The 20,030-nt window shown below is 46.2% G+C and overlaps 1 protein-coding gene across 1 annotated transcript in view; it reads left to right on the forward strand.

Moving 5' to 3' along the window:
* The first annotated feature begins 5,982 nt into the window (after positions 1 to 5,982).
* The window catches only part of FOXK2 (forkhead box K2), a 77,550-nt gene continuing 63,502 nt past the window's right edge, over positions 5,983 to 20,030 (forward strand). Inside the window, exon 1 of the mRNA XM_044745979.2 lies at positions 5,983 to 6,407. Coding sequence (XP_044601914.2) covers positions 5,998 to 6,407 — 410 coding nt within the window. The 5' untranslated portion in view covers positions 5,983 to 5,997. The remainder of the gene's footprint in view (positions 6,408 to 20,030) is intronic.

Below are 20,030 nucleotides of genomic sequence, written 5' to 3' on the forward strand. Positions count from 1 at the left end.
TGTACGTGAGACTATTTGATCTTGTCTCCAGGTTTCTAATATTCCTTTCTGTTATCCTTTTTCTTATTTTCATTTTTCCTCTCTGTGTTTTGATTCAGGCAACTTCTATTGATGTGACCTTGAGTTGAAAAGTCCTCTCTTCAGCTGTATCCAGTCTGGTGCTCAGCAAATTCAAAAAGTTCTTCATTTCAGATACTTTAGTTTTTCCTCTACCCCTGGTGTGTAGCCCTTACTCCTGGGGTGTGGCCTTTCTGGAATCTCAACTAATTGCTTGGGCTGCACCAAGATCTCCTGTCTCTGCTCCAGCATCTCCCAGTCCTGCGAGGCCTCTGCAGTCTCTGTTCTGCTGTCATGTAGCACCTGCAATCAGAAGAGGTTCAAAGAATAGGGTTAGGTTGCTACAATTAAACTTCCTCTAGTTCTGTTTATTTATGTTATACATTTACGAAAAAACAGGGATATCAATTGATTCTGTACCTTGCTTCATTCTAGTAATTCTCATCAGTGGATATATGAACTAATTGTCAAGTGGGGAAAAAGCCCCAGACATATTATTTAGAGATAGATATCCAATATAACTCAACATTTTAGTCTTAATCAAAACTTGTATATATTTAAACTGCTTTGATCAATTATGTGTTAACAATAGTCGTAATACTAATTCAATGTTTTTAACATGAATTTCAAATGTTTTTAACATGAGACTTATGTTCACAGGAAATTGCAAGATAAATATATGTATGTATATATGTATGTCTCTCTGTTTCTCTCCAGGGATAAAAAATAAGGGTCATGAATAATTACATTCAAGCATAAACATTTATTGTATTCAGAATAAAATTTGTGGGGGAATTTGAAGGGAAATGAATTTAGGAGAAAAGGATTTAATAAAACTCCTTATTGTTAACCACGAGATTGTTTATAAAACGTATGATAGTGGGTTTCAAATCACAATGGCATTCAGGGTCCATGTGATACATTTAAGAAGTGATGTCATGGCTTTATTTTATTTTATTTTATTTTATTGAGTTAATGATAGGTTACAAACTTGTAAAATTTCACTTGTACATTATTGATTGTCAGTCGTGTTGCAGGTGCACCACTCCACCCCCTGTGCCCACCCCCCACCCCACCTCTCCCCTGGTAGCCACCAATGTGTTCTCTCTGTCTACATGTTTAAATTCCTCATATGAGTGGAGTCATACAGAGATTGTCCTTCTCTAACTGGCTTATTTCACTTAACATAATTCCCTCAAGGTCCATCCATGTTGTTGCAAATGGGACGATTTTGTTCTTTTTTATGGCTGAGTAGTATTCATTGTATATATACACCACACCTTCTTTATCCAATCATCTTTTGATGGGCACTTAGGTTGCTTCCACATCTTGACTATTGTAAATAATGCTGCAATAAACATTGGGGTGCATAGGACTTTAGGAATTGCTGACTTCAAGCTCTCTGGATAGACACCCAGTAGGGGAATAGCTGGGTCATATGGTAGTTCTATTTTTAATTTTTTGAGGAATCTCCATACTGTTTTCCATAGCGGCTGCACCAGTTTGCATTCCCACCAGCAGTGTACGAGGGTTCCTTTTTCTCCACAACCTCTCCAACATTTGTTACTATTTGTTTTAGTTATTTTTGTCATTCTAATGGGTGTAAGGTAATATCTTGGTGTAGTTTTGATTTGCATTTCCCTGATGATCAGCAATGATGAACATCTTTTCATGTGCCTATTGGCCATCTGTATATCTTGTTTGGAGAAATGTCTGTTCATGTCTCCAGACCATTTTTTGATCGGGTTGTTTGATTTTTTGTTGTTGAGTTGTGTGAATTCTTTATATGTTATGGCTATTAAGCCTTTGTCAGATATATGACTTGCAAATATTTTTTCCCAGTTAGTGGGTTGTTTTTTTGTTTCAATCCTGTTTTCCTTGCCTTGAAGAAGCTCTTTAGTCTGATGAAGTCCCATTTGTTTATTCTTTCTATTGTTTCCCTTCTCTGAGAAGACATGGTGTCCGAAAAGATCCTTTTAATACTGATGTCAAAGAGTTTACTGCCTACGTTTTCTTCTAGAAGCCTTATGGTTTCAGGTCTCACCTTTAGGTCTTTGATCCATTTTGAGTTTATTTTGGTGAATGGTGAGAAAGCATGGTCAATTTTCATTCTTTTACATGTGGCTTTCCAGTTTTCCCAGCACCATTTGTTGAAAAGACTTTCTTTTCTCCATTGTAGGCCCTCAGCTCCTTTGTCGAAGATAAGCTGTCCATAGATGTGTGGTTTTATTTCTGGGCTTTCAATTCTGTTCCATTGATCTGTGCACCTGGTTTTGTACCAGTACCGTGCTGTTTTGATTACTGTAGCTTTGTAGTATGTTTTGAAGTCAGGGATTGTGATGCCTCCGGCTTTGTTCTTCTTTCTCAGGATTGCTTTAGCAATTCGGGGTCATTTGTTGCTCCATATGAATTTTAGGATTCTTTGTTCTATTTCTGTAAAGAATGTCATTGGGATTCTGATTGGGATGGTGTTGAATCTGTAGACTGCTTTAGGTAGTATGGACATTTTAACTATGTTTATTCTTCCAATCCATGTGTGTGGAATGTCTTTCCATCTCTTTATGTCGTCATCCACTTCTTTCAGAAAAGCCTTGTAATTATCATTGTATAGGTCTTTCACTTCCTTAGTTAAATTCACCCCGAGATATTTTATTCTTTTAGTTGCTATTGTGAATGATATTGTGTTCTTGAGTTCTTTTTTTTTTTTTTCTTTCTCTCTCCAAGCCCCCCAGTACGTAGTTGTATATTCTTCGTTGTGGGTCCTTCTAGTTGTGATATGTGGGACGCTGCCTCAGCGTGGTTTGATGAGCAGTGCCATGTCCATGCCCAAGATTCGAACCAATGAAACACTGCGCCACCTGCAGCAGAGTGCGCGAACTTAACCACTCGGCCACGGGGCCAGCCCCTTGAGTTCTTTTTCTGTTAGTTCATTATTAGAGTATAGAAATGCTGATTTATGTAAATTGATTTTATATCCTGCAACTTTGCTGTAGTTGTTGATTACTTCTAAAAGTTTTCCAATGGATTCTTTGGGGTTTTCTATATGTAAGATCATGTCGTCTGCAAACAGCAAGAGTTTCACTTCTTCCCTCCCTGTTTGGATTCCTTTTATTCCTTTTTCTTGCCTGATTGCTCTGGGTCATGGCTTTATTTTAAATCAGTATTTATAATATTTGGGAAATTACACCCATTGCAACTATTTAAACATGATGGAAAACTTGGCTATTATCTTAGAGGTGGGGGCTTACAAGTTTTCACAAAATTAGTTTATTGGGTACATATGTAAAAAGCTCTGAGGACAGTGGGTCCAGCTACCTTTTCTGTAGTCTGACTCATCACAAGAGACACAAATGGACCTGTTTTCAATTTTGTCCCATATAGCAAATAGGTTGATTTTTTTAAAAGATTTTATTTTTTTCCTTTTTCTCCCCAAAGCCCCCTGATACATAGTTGTATATTCTTCGTTGTGGGTCCTTCTAGTTGTGGCAAGTGGGACGCTGTCTCAGCGTGGTCTGATGAGCAGTGCCATGTCCGCGCCCAGGATTCGAACCAACGAAACACTGGGCCACCTGCAGCAGAGCGTGCAAACTTAACCACTTGGCCATGAGGCCCGCCCCACGTTGATTTTTTTTTAAAGTTAAATCGGATCATGTTATGCTGCTTGAAATGCCCAGTGGTTTCCCATTTCACTTAACGTGGAGCCCAGCAGGTAGCAAGCCCTGTGCAACACTCCCTAGCTGTTTTTCCTCCCCTCATTCACCGGCTCACGGCTCTGACACACCAAGCATCTCCCTGCCTCAGGGCTGTTGCCCTTGTGTGTTGCCCAGAGGTCACTGTGGCCTCCAGCGCATGTTCTTCAGGTGTCAGGTCAGACGTCTCTTCCTTTGGCCTTCCTGCCCACCTCTTGGTCCCTTCACTCCGCTTTACAGCACGTGCCGCTCTTCGGTACTAATTCACAGGTGTGCTGTGGGTCTTCCCGCCAGATCATAAGCACCACGAGGCAGGGGCCCCTTGGTCGTACTCTCAGCTGTCTTCCTGCACCCGTGTCCAGCATGTACTAGATGTTTGGCACACCTCTCCCAGATGAAAGAACTATCCTTTGTAAAGCCTGGGTCTGGGTGTGTCTCTTCCATCTCTTCCTTCGCTCCTGATGTAAAGAGCAGCGACACTGCCTACCTCGTGAGCATCTTCTGGTGCTGCTTCTCCCCTCAGTCATGACGGGGCTCGCCTGCTTGTTTCTTTCTTTTACACACGCTGATGGGACATGGTGCTTGGTTTGCTCACTGCTGTTTGTCCAGCCCCAGCCTATGCGTGGTGGACATGGATGCTTACTGGGCATTCGGAATGGATGGAAGGCCTGGTGCAACCCTGCCTCTGCTCTGGAGCCTTTTCCGACTGTCCCAGTGCTCAGTGACTGCTTCCCTTCTCAGAACTGCGTGGTTCTTACTATTTCTACTTGCACACAGCCTGGCATTGCCCATCTTTTTTCAAGGTGCCTGTGTCTACATAGTAGGGACATAATGGAGAGAGATCAGTGCGATGCTACAAGCTCATCCTCTTTACATCTGCAGGCCTGAGTTCCGTGCACAGGGTGGACACAGTGTTGATGAAAACATGTGAAAAGGAAGTGAGCCTTCCCAGGAGCCCTGTATAAATTTGGTAAGAGCTCACAGCACGTACTCCACACACCAACCACCTCGTCACGAGGAAGCTCCCGAAAGCCAGGTAGAGTGGTGGATGTCCTGGATTGTGTGCGCTCAGCACAAGGCGAGGGCACAGAGCACCGGGACGGCACATCCCACAGTCACTCTGTCAACAGTGACTTGAAACACTGGTTGTACTTGATCACAAGCTCCTTCTTTTGATCGACTGTGTTTTGTTTTTAAATGAGAGGTTTCCCTACTTAGCATTTCCATACCTGTCCCAACACCACCTCAAAATCCCTCCAATATATAAATGAATATTTAATGAGACGATTTTGTGTCTGTCTAGGACACGCCGGCATACCCACGATTCAAAGCAGTTTGAACCGCAGGAACTTGCACTGTCAATGCAAACACATCTAGGGGAAATAAAACATGGAAACGCACGTTCAGAGGGACACACGAGTTTCCACTTCTTTAGAGTGAGTCTCCACATAGGGGCGGCCCACGTGGCTCCCGCCCGGGCCCTCCGCCGCGGCCGCCCCGCGCTGCACTCCGCCGGCGCCCGAGCCGCACGGGCGGCTCCCTCGGCGCTTCCCTAGGGTCGGCGGGCCGCGCCGGGACCCCGCCGCCTTCCCTCCTCCCGCGGCCCGCATCCCCCTCCTTCCCGCTCCCGCCCGCTCCCCGCCTCCCGGCCGCGGCCCACGACGCGCGTGCGCATCCCGGGAGGCCGCGCGCTCTCGCGATGGTCGGGCTCCGGAGCCGCCGACACCCTGGCTCGGGGTCTCCCAATGGCTTAGCTGAGCTGCAGCGCGCACAGCGTGTCTGCTGTGTGCGTGCGGGCCCGGAGACACTGACTACGCCTGGCGGGGGCAGGTCCAGCTCCGCGCGAGGCTGTGCGGGGTCCGCGGGCTCGCCCTGCCCGCCGGCCCAGCCGCCCCGCGGGGACCGAGGGCGCAGCGCCCCCCGGCCGCTCGGCGGCTCCGCGGCTGGCCGCGCTCCGCCCCGCGTTTTCCTGGCCGCCCGGAGCCGCGCCTGCGTCGGGCGCCGCGGCTGGACGTGCGGCGCTGGGCCGGCGCGCCTCGCCATTGGCCGCCGCCGGTAGCCCCACTGCCGTGCGCCGCCCCCATTGGCGGGCGCCGCCGTCCGTCAGCGGCCCGGCGCCGGCTCGCGCCGCGCCGCGCGTGTCCCGCCCCTCGCCGCCGCTCGTCGCTCGCCGGCCGGCGGCCTCGCTCGGCCCTCAGCTCCGTGGCGGCGGCGGCGGCGGCGGCGGAAGGCGGCCGGGCCTCGCAGGCCCATGGCGGCGGCCGCGGCGCTCCCGGGCGCGGGCGGGCCTCCCGCGGGCGGCGGGGCCGGGGGCGGCGGGGGCGCGGGCGGCGGGTCCCCGGCGGGCGGCTGGGCCGTGGCCCGCCTCGAGGGCCGCGAGTTCGAGTACCTGATGAAGAAGCGCTCGGTGACCATCGGGCGTAACTCGTCGCAGGGCTCGGTGGACGTGAGCATGGGCCACTCGAGCTTCATCTCGCGGCGCCACCTCGAGATCTTCACGCCCCCGGGCGGCGGCCATGGCGGGGCGGCCCCCGAGCCCTCGGCGCAGCCCGGACCCGACGCCGGCGGCGACTTCTACCTGCGCTGCCTCGGCAAGAACGGCGTGTTCGTGGACGGCGTGTTCCAGAGGCGCGGGGCGCCGCCGCTGCAGCTGCCGCGCGTGTGAGTGGGGCCGGCCCGGCGCGCGGGCGGGCGGGGGCTGCGGGCGGGGGCTGCGGCCTGGCCGGGGACCCGGAACCCCGACCCGCGCCGGGACCAGGACCACGACCCCTCACCCCAACGCAGGCCCAGACCCTGGCCCGCCACCCCGACCTACCCAGACCCAGGACCCAGACCGGCGCCGACCCACGGCCCGGAGGACCGAGGCCGGGGCCCGGTGCCGGGAGTCAGACGCAGTTGGTGACCACCCCCCCGGTCGACTGCCGGGCCCCAGACCCGCCGCCCACGAACCACCGGGACCACACCGTGATCTCTGACCCCCAGGCAGAACCCAGCCCCCGGCCCGTGACTCCCAGCCTCGGTCCTGCCTGCAAGTAGGACTCAGATCGGGACCCAGATTCGGGACCCCAGCCGGACCTTGAACCGTGGCCTTGTCCATCCTTCCCACAACCAGAATCTAGGCCACGACCCCTGGCCTCATCCCTCTGACCGGACCCCGACCCATCATCCTGGCCAGATCCCAGCCCACTGACCCCAGTCTCCAGCCCTCACGCCCCTGACCCACGCCAGGATTCCTGCCCGCGACCCCCTACCCTCACCTTCCCAAAGCTGGAGGCTCGGGCGGCCGTGCACGTGGCCAGGTTTTCTGGAGTCGTCTGTGCGCTCTGGGAGTTTGCATGTATTTTTCCTAAGCGGCGTGTCGGTGGTACAGAACAGGCGCTGAAGTCTAGCCCTTGGAGCTATCCGAGACTAAAATCTGTATCTTCCTGACTGGTGATGGAGTGTCTCTTATTTCCTTTTTGTTCTATACGTTTTCAATAATGAGTTATTTCAGGAGTGCATTTTTTAAGCTACAAGGACTTCTTTTCCCCCGTTGTATTTTTGGTAACGTAAAAGTTGAAAACTCTTCAAGCATGATGAATTTTTAAATCTGTGCTCTGAGCCTTAAAATTTTGGGAAAACTGGATACTTATAACTTTTTTTTAGAAGTCAGTTGATTATTTAGAAGTTATTGTAAGGTCATATAGAGTGTTAATTGAGTCTCGTGGGGAACTGTCAAGTCTGTTACAAAACGATTCAGCTTAGTTCTATGGTTTTATGGCATTATCGTTTACTCGGCTTGAAAAACACACTTGCTCTCTAGGAAATGCTAATTATTCCTCGGGGGCTCCTTTCTAGATCATTGCAAGTAGAGCCGTTGTCCTCAAAATGGGGTTTTTAACTGCTTTCCGTAGTTGGAGATGCTAAGAGCTGTTGCGTTTCTTAATCCTTGATCGTTGTCCCCGAGTGCTGTGCTGTTGCGTAGACGGCTGCAAAGCTGCACCAGCTAGTTCCTTCAGCCTTGATGGGAGCATTGCAAAGAATGTTGTTTTCAAGCCGAAACGCTGTTGATGTGTGTTTATGGTGTAGACTACATAAAATTGATGGTAGGGCCCTGACAGTTGCTTTTCAATCTGTTGGTTTGTTGTTTACAAATAACTTTTAATGTCCACAACAAAAGATGTTATATCTTTACTCAGGATTTTGAAGTTTAAAGAAAATTTTCTTATTACCAATCAGCCAAAACCATTTGTGTTGAGGTGTTAAACATGGAAATAAGTTGACCTTTCGGGAGGGAGCAATATTCAGACTTTTTGAGGGGTAGAGTGAGCCTTGTGGAAGAGATGAGTAAGAAAGACAGTGGGGTGGAGGCTGGGCCTCTGACCTTCACCTCTAGCTTGTGCACGGGAAGAGTCCCTGGGCCCCGCAAGGCTGCCACGAGCCCCCGACTTCTCATGGGCCTGGGAGCTTCTGCCTGAACTGGCAGAGGGGCGTGGTTTTTTTCACAGAAGGGCTTTTGGCGTTTTTACAGTGTGAAGTAAGTGGGTAACTAGTAGGACTTTGCAGCACCGCCTTCTTGCAGGGCATCATTACACAAATATTTGGTGTAGGGTGGTAATAGATACAGGTTAACAGAATAAACTCTGTAGAGCTAAAGGTAGATAAATTGTTTTAGAAATCTTTTTCTTGAAATTAAACTCAGTGTTATGTTACAAGTTCTTTTAAGTTAAAAAAACAAGTTGTATACCTTTGAAAGTGCATGTAATTTAGAGCAGTTATGCGGAGGTTGAAATATTGCTTATTTCAGATTTGCCTACTGAATTGAAAATCACTGTAGAGTTAAAAAAATGTGACGATCCATGGTTGGTCTCTTATTTGAATGACAGTGGTTTTATTCTAATTCCAACTGTAAAGTGAGTTTACATTTTGTAGTTAGTATTAAAAGTTTACAAAAAGAGAATTTGGAAGAGTACATAAGTAATTTAGACTTAAGGTGTAGTTCATCATTTTGTTAATACTAAATAATGTATTAATTTGGGGGAATAGGGAAAGATGAGGACTGTAATGCTGTACCTTGGCTGTCGTGAGTATTGTAAGTGGTTTGGGTAAGATCTGAATACAAGTGCCTTTTCCACAGTGGTTGGTGAGCCCCATGCCCAGTGTGGACTGGTGTGTAGAGGGGTGCTGTGTATGCACAAGAGTATCAGGGTGTGTGGTTTTCCAGAAGACAAGTGATTTCCACAAATCGTTGATTTTTGGCCAAATATGCAGGGCTTTCTGTACAGAAATGCAATTTTTTCCTCTCTGGGAGTGTCTGACTTGTTGGAAGCACAGGTGTTATTGGGACTAGGGTGGGGCTTCTGTGGGGTAGGCTCGGTGGGAGAGCCCTGGGCCACCTGGATGGGGCTCCTGGAAGTGGGCAGGTGGAGGTAGCTTTGTGGGTGTGGTTGAGCCGGCAACCCGGCCCTGTGGAAGCTGAAATTCAGGCTGGAAGGGACCTTGGGGTGGGTTGTGGAGCATGAGGTTTGGACCTGGTAGGGGAGCATTTCCACAGTGGTCAGCAATAGAGTGAAGAATGTCCAGTTGGAGGACAGGGTCCTCATGAGGACCTGGTCTGGGGCCTGAGTGAGCAGTAAAGTGTTTTAGGAAGATCTTGGTGCCATGGTAGCAAACTAGGTATAATTTATAAGTAAAAATAAACAACTCTTTAACAGTTGTTTATACTTGGAAACGTCGAGTGAATCTGACAAGATTTGATCAGTAAGCTCCTGAAATACTAATACACCAACATAAATAGAAGAAGTTGAATGTACTGTTGCCCAAAACTAGTTAACATGCAGAACTGCAATTGTGTTTATTTAGAAAAGTAATCTTGTTCCTGTGCTAAATTAACTGCCTATCACTTAGTGATACAGCAACATCACCTTTTTTTGTTTGGGATATTTTCACTTGCAGATTAAGTTCAGTAATGTCACATTTGAAGACTGTTTCGTTAAATCAGACACAGCATCCTCTGAGGTGAGAGCTGGAGAGGGGCAAGCAGACAGTGGCTTCAGGAGCTTTCCATGTGGAGACTCCAAGAAAAGAACTGAAGGAACTCGCAGTGACTTGGTCCTGCTCAGAAATGGAGACGGGGCAGAACTGAGGTTCTCAAAGAATAGCAGTAACATAAAGAGAGGAATGAGGAGAGTGCCAAAAGAGGAGAAGGCCACCTGCAGTGTCACATTCATGGGGATTCGTGGGCAGTGAACAGGACCATTGGGAGGATGAGGAAGGAGGCCGGGTGTGGGGCTGGAGAGCAGGGAGGGAGTGGGGGTATAAGAAGTGTTTGTGTTGGGGCCGGCCTGGGGGCACAGTGCTTAGGTTCACACGGTCTGCTTTGGCGGCCGGGGGTTTGCCAGTTCAGATCCCGGGTGCGGGCATGGCACCACTTGGCAAGCCATGCAGTGGTAGGCGTCCCACGTATGAGGTAGAGAAAGATGGGCATGGATGTTGGCTCAGGGCCAGTCTTCCTCAGCAGAAAGAGGAGGATTGGCAACAGTTAGCTCAGGGCTAATCTTCCTCCAAAAAAAAAAAGTGTTTGTGAGGTGGAGGGTGGGTATTATAAGGCGGGCGGAGGTGAGAGCAGGATTAGGAGGAATGGAAACGCTGTTTATCACCAGGGTGAGGTGGCTGAAGAAACCACTGAGAGATGTGTCCGAGGCCCAGTGCCCAAAGAGCAGCTCCGGATGAGATGTGAAGAGGATAGAGCTGCCAGTAGGAGAAGATAAAACAGAGATGTCTTGTTTGAAGACCTGAGCAGAGCCACTAGTGAGGTCTGGCGTGTTTTCTAGTCCCAGGGCCACAGAGTTGTGCTGAAACGCCTTCTGAGACTCTGAGCACTTGTCAGCAGAGCTAAGAACCAGGGTCTAGGGTGGCTGGATTCCAGGACCCAGGAGTGGGGGACGTGTAATGGCAGATCCATAGCAGAGGGGTGGAAGCGCTTTGCACTTCGAAAAGTGCTCAGCCTACAAATTAATAACTTTTAATGTCCACTATGTGTTTTTCTTTAAAAACTGCAATGTGCATTCCTTTGGTAAATTGAGATACATTTTTATCACTGATTTGTAGACATTGAGAACACAGTGCAGCTGTTTTACCGTAATGGTTACTTTATTAAGTTAAAAATAACCCAACAACCAGCTTACTTCTGCTTCACCTAGTGTGTAGTAGTTCTTGCAGTGGTAAAACTCAAGTCGTTCACTTTAATCTTTAGTTAGCGAGTAGTTTAAGATGGTTTAGATTTAAAATAGTTGGAATTTTAACGCATTTTGAGAAACAAGCCTGCGTGATGGGAGCTGTCACCTGCAGCAGTCATTTGTGTGCCAACCAACTGTATGAGGAGATGGCGAGGATGAGCTCTGGGAGCTGGACAGACTGGGGCCAGATTCCAGCTCTGCCACTTAACCGGTCTGAGTTTTAGTTCCCTCACTTGTAACACCAGGATGATAGCTGTCTGACATTATGTGACACAGCACCATGCCTGTGACCCTGCCGGACATCAGGGGCCTCATGTGTTCTGTCCATCGCAGTGGCCTGGTATAGAGGGGCCTATGAGGATCTAATGTGACAGAAAGTGTGACAAGAGGATGGAAATGTCGCAAGGGCCAGCACTCTTCACCTTGCTCATAGGTCCACACACGCAGTAAGTTGATCAAGAGTCACGTTTGAAGTTCCTTTAGCCCTGAGAAGTTGCCCCCTCCCCTCAAGGACCTGAGGATAAAGACAGACCATGGGACAGGTCTGTGTTGTTCAGCAGGAGGGCCTGGGAGAGGTCCGTCTGCGGCTGCCCTCCCCCCTGAAGCCTCCATTCTGCTTCTGCTTCTGCTTCTGCTTCGTTCTGACATGTCAGCTTCACCACAAACCTTCCTTGTTTTAGGGGAAAAAGAAAAGTGCCTCTGCCTTGGGTACAAAGTCAGGAAAGGGAACTAGTTAAAAGTCATGTCCTTTTGTGGTCTGATTTGAAGGATACTTGTTCATTAATGCCATCAGCAAGGCTATTGTTTCGGAAATTAATGATGGCTTCTCTGTCTAATCGAAGAACTTTGCAGTTCACAATATACAGGCCTACTTCAGAGATATTGTGGGTTCAGTTCCAGACCACTGCAATAAAATGAATGTCACAATAAAGCGAGTCACATGAATTTTTTGGTTTCCCAGTGCATATAAAAGTTATGTTTATATAGTAGTCTATTAAGTGTGCAATAACATTATGTCTAAAAAACAATGTACATACCTTAATTTAAAAATACTTATTGCTAAAAAATGCTAACCATCATCTGAGCCTTGAGCAAGTCCTAATCTTTTTACTAGTGAAGGGTCTTGCCTCAGCGTTGATGCCTGCTGACTGGTCAGGGTGGTGGTTGATGAAGAGTGGGATGGCTGTGTCAATTTCCTGAAATTACAGTAATGAAGTTTGCTGCATAGATTGACTCTTCCTTTCGCGAGCGATTTCTCTGTAGGCTATGTTGCTGTTTGATAGCATTTTACCCACAGTAGAACTTCTTTCAAACTTGGAGTCAATCCTTTCCAAACCCCATTGCTGCTTTATCAACTAAGTTTATGTCATATTCTAAACCCTTTGTTGTCATCTCAGCAGTCTTCACACTATTTTCACAGGAGTAGATTCCATCTCAAGAAACCACTTTGTTTGCTCATGCATGAGAAGCAGCTCCTCATCTGTTGAAGTCTTGTCGTGAAATTGTAGCCGTTCAGTCACATCTTCAGGCTCCATTTCTAATTCTAGTTCTCTTACTGTTTCCACCACGTCTGCGCTTACTTCCTCCACTGAAGTCTTGAACACCTCAAACTTGTCCATTTTAGGACTGATAGACCTGCTGTCAAGCAGGATTACCACAAACCTTCAATTTGTAAAAAATGCAGTATTTGTGAAGCACAGTAAAACGAGGTATGCTTGTACTGTTTTTCTTTTTAAACTGCTGTTTTATTGAAGTGTAACGAACCACATATACTTTTGAGTGGTCTCTTTCTGGAGACACTTGAGGACCTGAAGCTGGGCTTCCCTGCGGTCCTTGAATGTCACCTGGACGCCTTCCAGGGGGCACGGGCGCTCAGGACCCCTAGGAGTGGTAGGTCGTGGAGCCTGTTGTCAGGACTAGCCTGTCAGCAGCCCCTTCTGCTGTCAGGCTCTGGGAGGCAAAATGTTCCCTCCTCATCCTCTTATGCTGTAAATTCATCTTGTTGCTCGACTTTCTCCTGCACTGGTCTCCTAAGGTGGGGACCAGGTCCTGTATGTGTTTGTATCCCCTGGAAATGGCCCAGAGCCATCATCACTTGGTACATACCCAAAATATACGTACCCATTGACTGCTGGTTTAGGACAGTACTGTTATGTGAACATTCTCAAGTGCTGATCACCTAGTGATGGGATTCTAGTCAGACGTGGCCCCTCCGTTTATGGTCCCCTGTTTACCAGCAGGTCCCATCTAGATCCACAGTTTCAGAAGTACAGCATAGTTTCATGCATAATTGGTGGAAATACTCCAGAAGATGAAGCTATTATAGTAACAGAGCAGATTTTTCCATTGTGAAAATGCAACAATTCTTAGTTTGCTGAGGAGAAAGTTATTTTTGGAAAATGAAGAAAAGAGGGTTTCTAAAATAAGGAAGCTTTTAATGAAAACAGTTATCATTTTGGATAGTATTCATATCTGTTTAGCATTTTTGTGGAACTCATGTTTTCTTTTATGTTTGGGTTTTGGAGCAGTTTACAATATCTTAAATAATGATAATGTAGTAAGTCAGCTCCCACATTTCTGATCCCAGTTTTCAACGAGGATTTTTTGATTTTGCTAATGAAACACAATACACCAGGGCATGTTTAAGGGGCACATTGCCATTTCTATGATTTGAAGCGGTTTGAGCACCGTGACGAGGTCTTATGACTGTTCTAGGAAGCCCCTTTTAGAAAACTGTCTTTCTCAGCATACATCAGTTTCTAGAGTGTGTGTTTGGTCTCGAGTCTCAGCCGCTTTGATAGGAATAGGGAGGGTGCTCTGCTGAGGATTCTGGAGGGATTTTAGACACTATTTGGCTTTTGCTGCAGTTTGTCTTTTGGGGCAGAATGCTTGTGTGTCTTATCCAGTGAAAGGTATCGGAGTGCAACTGTGGTTCTCACTGGGGTGCACTCTCCCACCCCTTGACATTTGGCTATATCTAGAGACATGTTAGGTTGGCGCAACTAGGAGGGGGGTGCTACTGGCATCTAGTGGGCCAGGACCAGGGATGCTGCTAAAAATCCTAGATGCACAGAACAGTCCCTCCCACAATGGAGAATGAGCCAACCCTAAATGTCAATAGTGGGGAAGTAGAGACCCCCTGGAGCACAGTACTCTAGCAGTTGATAACAATGGGATGTGACTCTTAGTCCTATCAGTGGTGAATTTTAATAACTTCTTATAAGTGGTGCCTGCTTAAAACCTTTAAACTACCAAAGCATTTGTTTCAAATTCAGGGGCGCGCACCTTTGTAAAACAAAGCCTGAGGTGGAGAGGCCTGGTGTGGAATCACTCCCTTTGCAGCTTTGGAAGGGCACTCACAGAACATGATCCTAAACCTTCCCTGGTTGTAAGATCAGTCTCAGTGCTTTGAGGGGTAGCCTAACAATCTCCCCTTTGGAGTGTGTGCTCTCGTGCATGTCCATTGGCTTTAGTTAGGTTGATAAAATTACTCTGAACACATTTATGGTTAATGGGAAAAAAGACGTTGAGTTGTTGTAGTAGAGTTGTTCCCGTTTTTTGTGGTTTGGTTCCCCTGGAGAGTGAACTGATGATGTGCGGGAATACGCCATTAGTGTCACCACAACCACACGGTAAAAGACTGCTGCCAGATGCTGTTTTCTCACGGTGTTTAGTCACTCATAATGGGCTGTATGAAACTCATCTTTTGACTCTTACTTGAACAGATGGGATATAGAAAACCCTAAACAAGAAAATTGGAGACTTACTGGTGGGTTTTTTGGTTTTTTTTTTTGTCTTTTTCAGAGTATAATTGCATTTTGTGTGCATAGGTGATTTTTTTTTTTTAAAGATTGGCACCTCAGCTAGCAGCTGTTGCCAATCTTTTTTTTTTTTTTTCTGCTTTTTTTCTCCCCAAATCTCCCCAGTACATAGTTGTATATTTTAGTTGTGGGTCCTTCTGGTTGTGGCATGTGGGAGGCCGCCTCAAGATGGCCTAATGAGCGGTGCCATGTCTGCACCCAGAATCTGAACACTGGGCTGCCGAAGTGGAGCGTGTGAACTTAACCACTTAGCCCCGTCCGGCCCCCATAGGTGATCTTTTAAAAATATTACATTTTTGGGCCGGCCTGGTGGTGCAGCGTTTAAGTTCGCCCGTTCCACTTCTCGGCAGCCCGGGGTTCGCTGGTTCGGATCCTGGGTGCGGACATGGCACCACTTGGCACACCATGCTGTGGTAGGCGTCCCATGTATAAAAAGTAGAGGAAGGTGGGCACAATGTTAGCTCAGGGCGAGGCTTCCTCAGCAAAAAGAGGAGGACTGGCAGTAGTTAGCTCAGGGCTAATCTTCCTCTAAATAAATAAATAAATAAAATATTACATTTTTGCCATTTTTAAACTGTTGGAAGATATTAGGATTATGAGCACCAGTTTTACAGCCGTTTGAGCTGGGTAGAGGAGGATGTCGCTTAAATGGAGTAGACTGTCCATTTCCGGTTCCTCGTTGAGTCTTCTGTTTCCACTTTGCCCAGTCTCCCTCTGAGCTTGCCCACATGTGTAGTCAAACACCACTCACATCCTGTACCGTGGCACTTAAGTGTTGCGTAGGCTGGGCTGGTTCATCCTCTAGTTGTGCACTTTGTGGGACTGTGGCCCAAGACCCCTCGATGACCTTGAGTAGTGCCAGTACTTGTTAAGACTCAAATGTGTGCTGGTGTATTTGTTTGACGTAGGCTGCGAGGTTTGGATTTGGTAGATATTGCACCAAAGGAAACAGTTTGAAACAGTTTAAAATGGTTTTAAATAAAATTAACTTCACTCTTCGATTCTACAATTCCCCCTACTTTTCTTCTTGTTTGTATTGATGGTAGACTATCCTAAGTGGCCTTTTTATCTTTGTATTATGACTTTTTAAAAAATTTAACGATGACTCATAACATGGAGAGGGAGCAGGGGAAGCCTGGGTACATGAGAACAGAATTTCCTGTAGTTGAATTAAATGTCCTGATAACGTGCAGCAGGCTACATAACTGCTGTCATGCTGGATGTCAGACCGCTATAGGTCTGTCCTGGAGCAGTTCTCTTTTCTTTAGTGTTGCTTGATGCTAGACAAGGTGGGTCTGGTCTTGGCTGTGTCCCTGCAGGTGTGCTGCTCATCTTCGCTTCTCCCACACAGCATCTGCACAGGCGCTGGCACATGTGGCTCCTGGTGGTCCTTCTGGCTGAGGACTTTTGCAGCTGTCTGGGGCGACCCTCCTGGATTGCCCAAACTAGAGCACATCCTTGTCCCTAACGAAGTCGTTCAACTCTAACCCTTTCTCCCACCCCCGTCCTGATTTGACTTCAGTGACCTGACAGCATTCACTTCCCCTCCCTGTCTCCTCTTATAGAATGTTATCAAACTAGTTGAAAATAGCACCCCCAAAAGCAATACTTTATTTTCCATTGATCTTTTCTTTTGTTCTCTCTCAAAAGTTGTTTTTCAGAGTGTGCATTTTCTTATTGACATAAATTTACCTGTTGGTCACAGTTCTGAAAAATATCTAGTTCTTTATAAAATCTGTGGGTTTCCAGTAACCAGGCATTCAGTGTTTGGGGTTTCTTTTCCTGTGTATCTCTAATGAGAAGAGCTTTGCTTTCATAAATGGTTTTTAAAAATGACTTTAGTATTTGGCACTGGTGATTAATTCATCACTTTTATTTGCTAAATGAATAGCTTCTACATGTATGCCATTATATGTTAGAGTATAGTGCTCCAAGCCTTGGTTGTAGTTGTTGGGAGACACCTCAGGCCATTGGAACTGCATCCTGGCTTGGCTGCTGACTGATTTTTGGTGGCTGACAAACCTTTGTGAGTTGTCGCATTGTCTGTAGGTCAAGGCGAAGCTTGACTGAGAAAGCTGGTTGAGTGTCTCTCAGCTCCGGGTGTCCAGTAGGTGCTAGGTCAATCTTAGATCCCCTCTCTGTTCTGTGGAGGCCAACTTTCCAGGGGCTTCACTTAAGAACTACATCCTAGAGGTTGCTTGTTATTCTCCTCAGTGTGTTATTCTTCACAAACCTCTCCACATAGAAAAGGTTGAGAGTGGGCTGAGAATGAGCAGTGTAGGCCCTGTATGCTCATCAAGCTACTGGAACAGTGTTACAGCACCACCTGGGCCAAGGGGAGGTGAGAGCCCCTCCCCTTGTGACCACACTGTTTAATCTCTTAACCCCAGGGTCCTCCTCCGTAAACAAGGATATTACCGAACTGACTTTGTGGGGTTGTTGTGTGGATTCCCTTTTGCTTGACACAGAAGAGTTGCTGAATAAATGTTAATATTCTTTCTTTAAAGAAAAAGATTTTAGGGGCTGGCCCTGTGGCCAAGTGGGTAAATTCGCATGCTCCGCTTTGGCGGCCCAGGGTTTCACTGGTTCAGATCCTGGGCGCAGATATGGCACCGCTCATCAAGCCATGCTGAGGCGGTGTCCCACATGCCACAGCAAGAAGGACCTAGAACTAGAATATACAACTATGTACTGGGGGGGCTTTGGGGAGAAGAAAAAAGAAAAGGAAAAAAATTTTAAATTTCTTGTCTTAAGTATTTTGATTGGAGAGTTTAATCCATTTACATTTAAAGTAATTACTGATAACGAGAGACTTGTGCTATTTTGCTATTTGTTTTCTTTATATCTTACAGCTTTTTTGTTTTTCATTTCCTCCCTAACTTCCTCCTTTTATGTCTAGTTGATTTTTTGTAGTGAACTGTTCTGAATTCTCTTCTCATTCCCTTTTGTGTATATTTTTAAGATATGATCTGTGTGGTTACCATGGGGATTACATTTAACATCGTATACATTTAACATCCTATTTTTAAAATGATCTATTTTGAATTGATATCAACTTTAGAAATATACAAAAATGCTCCTTCTATACATCTCCTTTCTCCTCCCTTTTATGTCGTCACAAATTTCTTCATTATGCTTTGTGTGCCAAATAACAGATTTATAATTATTTTTATGCATTTGTCTTTTGACTCTTGTAGGAAAACCAAAATTACAATACTAACTTTCATATTTTCTCATGTATTTACCTTTACTGGAGATCTTTATTTCCTCACTGTTTAGTGATTTTTCATTATTGATCTTTCATTTCAGCCTAATGGACTCTGACAGGTCTAGTGTAAATGAACTCCCTCATCTTTTATTGAGGAATGTCTTAATTTCTCCCTTGTTTTTGAAGGATGCCTGTGCCAGATATAGTTCTTGATTGATATGGTTTTTTCTTTTGGCACTTCAAATGTAATCTCACTGTCTTCTGGCCTGCGTGGTTTCTGATGAGAAATCAGTTGTTAACCTTATTGAGAGTCCTTGGATGTGACAAGTTACTTCTCTCTTGCTGCTTGCAAGATTCTCTCTCTGTCTTTCAGTGGTTTGATTATAATGTCTCAATGTGAGTCCCTTGAGTTTATCCTACTTGGAGTTTGTTGAGCTCTTCCTTGTCTTTCATCAAATTTGGGGTAATTTTCAGCCATTATGTTTTCAAGCAGTCTTTCTGTTCTTTCCCTCTACTTCCTTTGGGACTCCCTTATGGTGGTCTGCTTGTTGATGTCCCTTAAGTCCTTTAGGCTCTCTTCATTCTTCTTCATTTTCTTTCTGCTCCTCGGACTTTATAATTTCAATTAGCCTATTTTAAGTTTGCTGATTCTTTTCTTTTGTCTGCTCACACACGCTGTTGGACCCCTGTAGTGAATTTTTCATTTCACTTGCTGAAATTTGCAGCTCTAGGATTTCTGTTTCATTCCTTCTTATAATTTCTATATCTTTGTTGACCTTCCTGTTGTATTCATACATCATTTTCCTGGTTTCCTTTAGATCTTTGTGTTTTCCTTTAGATAATTTGAACATATTTAAATAGTTATTTTAAAGTCTTTGTCTGGCAAGTCTTCTATCTCACCATCTTCAGAGATGGTTTCTGTTAATTTATGTTGTTCCTCTGACTGAGTGATACTTTGTTTCTTTGTGTGCCTTGTGATTTTGTTGTTGAAAACTGGATGTTTGACTATTGTAATATAGTAGCTCTGGAAATGAGATTCTCCTCCTGCCTGAGGATTTGCTGTTTTTTATTTGTTGATGGCTGTAGGAGTCCTTTTTGCCTAGTGACTTTCCCATACTATTATTGCAGAGACTTGACAGTGTGGTCCCTGAAGTCCTGTTTTATAGCTTGTGTTCAGCTGGTGTTTTGACAGATTTCCTTGAACACCAGGAGATCTCTCATCTCCCAGTCTTTGCATGTTGGCTCTGTGCCTGGGCCCTCCTTCAGCTCTTGATCAGACTTGCACTGTGCTTAGGGATTGGCCCAAGGTGAGAGCCCAGGGTCTTCTCAGGTCTTGTATGAGCATGCATCTTGGCCTGACCATGTATGTGACTTTCTGAATTTCCTGGTATGCGCTGTTAGTTTTGAATGTCCTAATTTCCCAGAGAAACTCTCCCCAGCTTTTGCCTTAGGTACTGTATTGCATGTTTGGAATGTAATCTTTTGCTAAAGGCTCTGAGGATTGTTAATTGGACTTGCAGTGTTTTTGAGCCTTTTCAGCCTGGGTTCTGAGTTAGGTGAGACACAGAGGAGTGCCTGTGTCGTTCTTCAGGTAGCCCCCAGACAGGTTAGAACAGGCGTACGTGATGAGTTCTGAATAAAGTCTACTCTGCTCCCTAGAACCAGGGATACAGTTGCATGTTGCAACCCAGGCTGCCACCACTTTAAGACCATTTATGCTTTAAGACCCAAGGCCTACTACTGCCCTGCTGGAGGGAGTGGGGCAAGGGCAGCAGCATCTAAAGCCTCCCTACCCTTCCGTGGCATCTCTTTCCTGATTGAGCAGTTGGTGGTTGCAGACTTCTGACTGCTTTGCATAGTTTTCACAAATTGGTTCTGACTGTTTCTGCTTGTTTTCCAATGTTTGTGTGTGTGCTGGGGGGAATGAGAGCTTGGAGCTTCCTCCTGAGCCATTTTGCTCATGTCCCTCCCCATGACCAGTTCCTTTGAGTGAAAATTCAGATTCTTTTATCATTTTTCACTGAGTATGAAATAATAG

This window comes from Equus asinus, chromosome 13 (assembly GCF_041296235.1).
Source record: "Equus asinus isolate D_3611 breed Donkey chromosome 13, EquAss-T2T_v2, whole genome shotgun sequence".
Taxonomy (NCBI): Eukaryota; Metazoa; Chordata; class Mammalia; order Perissodactyla; family Equidae; genus Equus; species Equus asinus.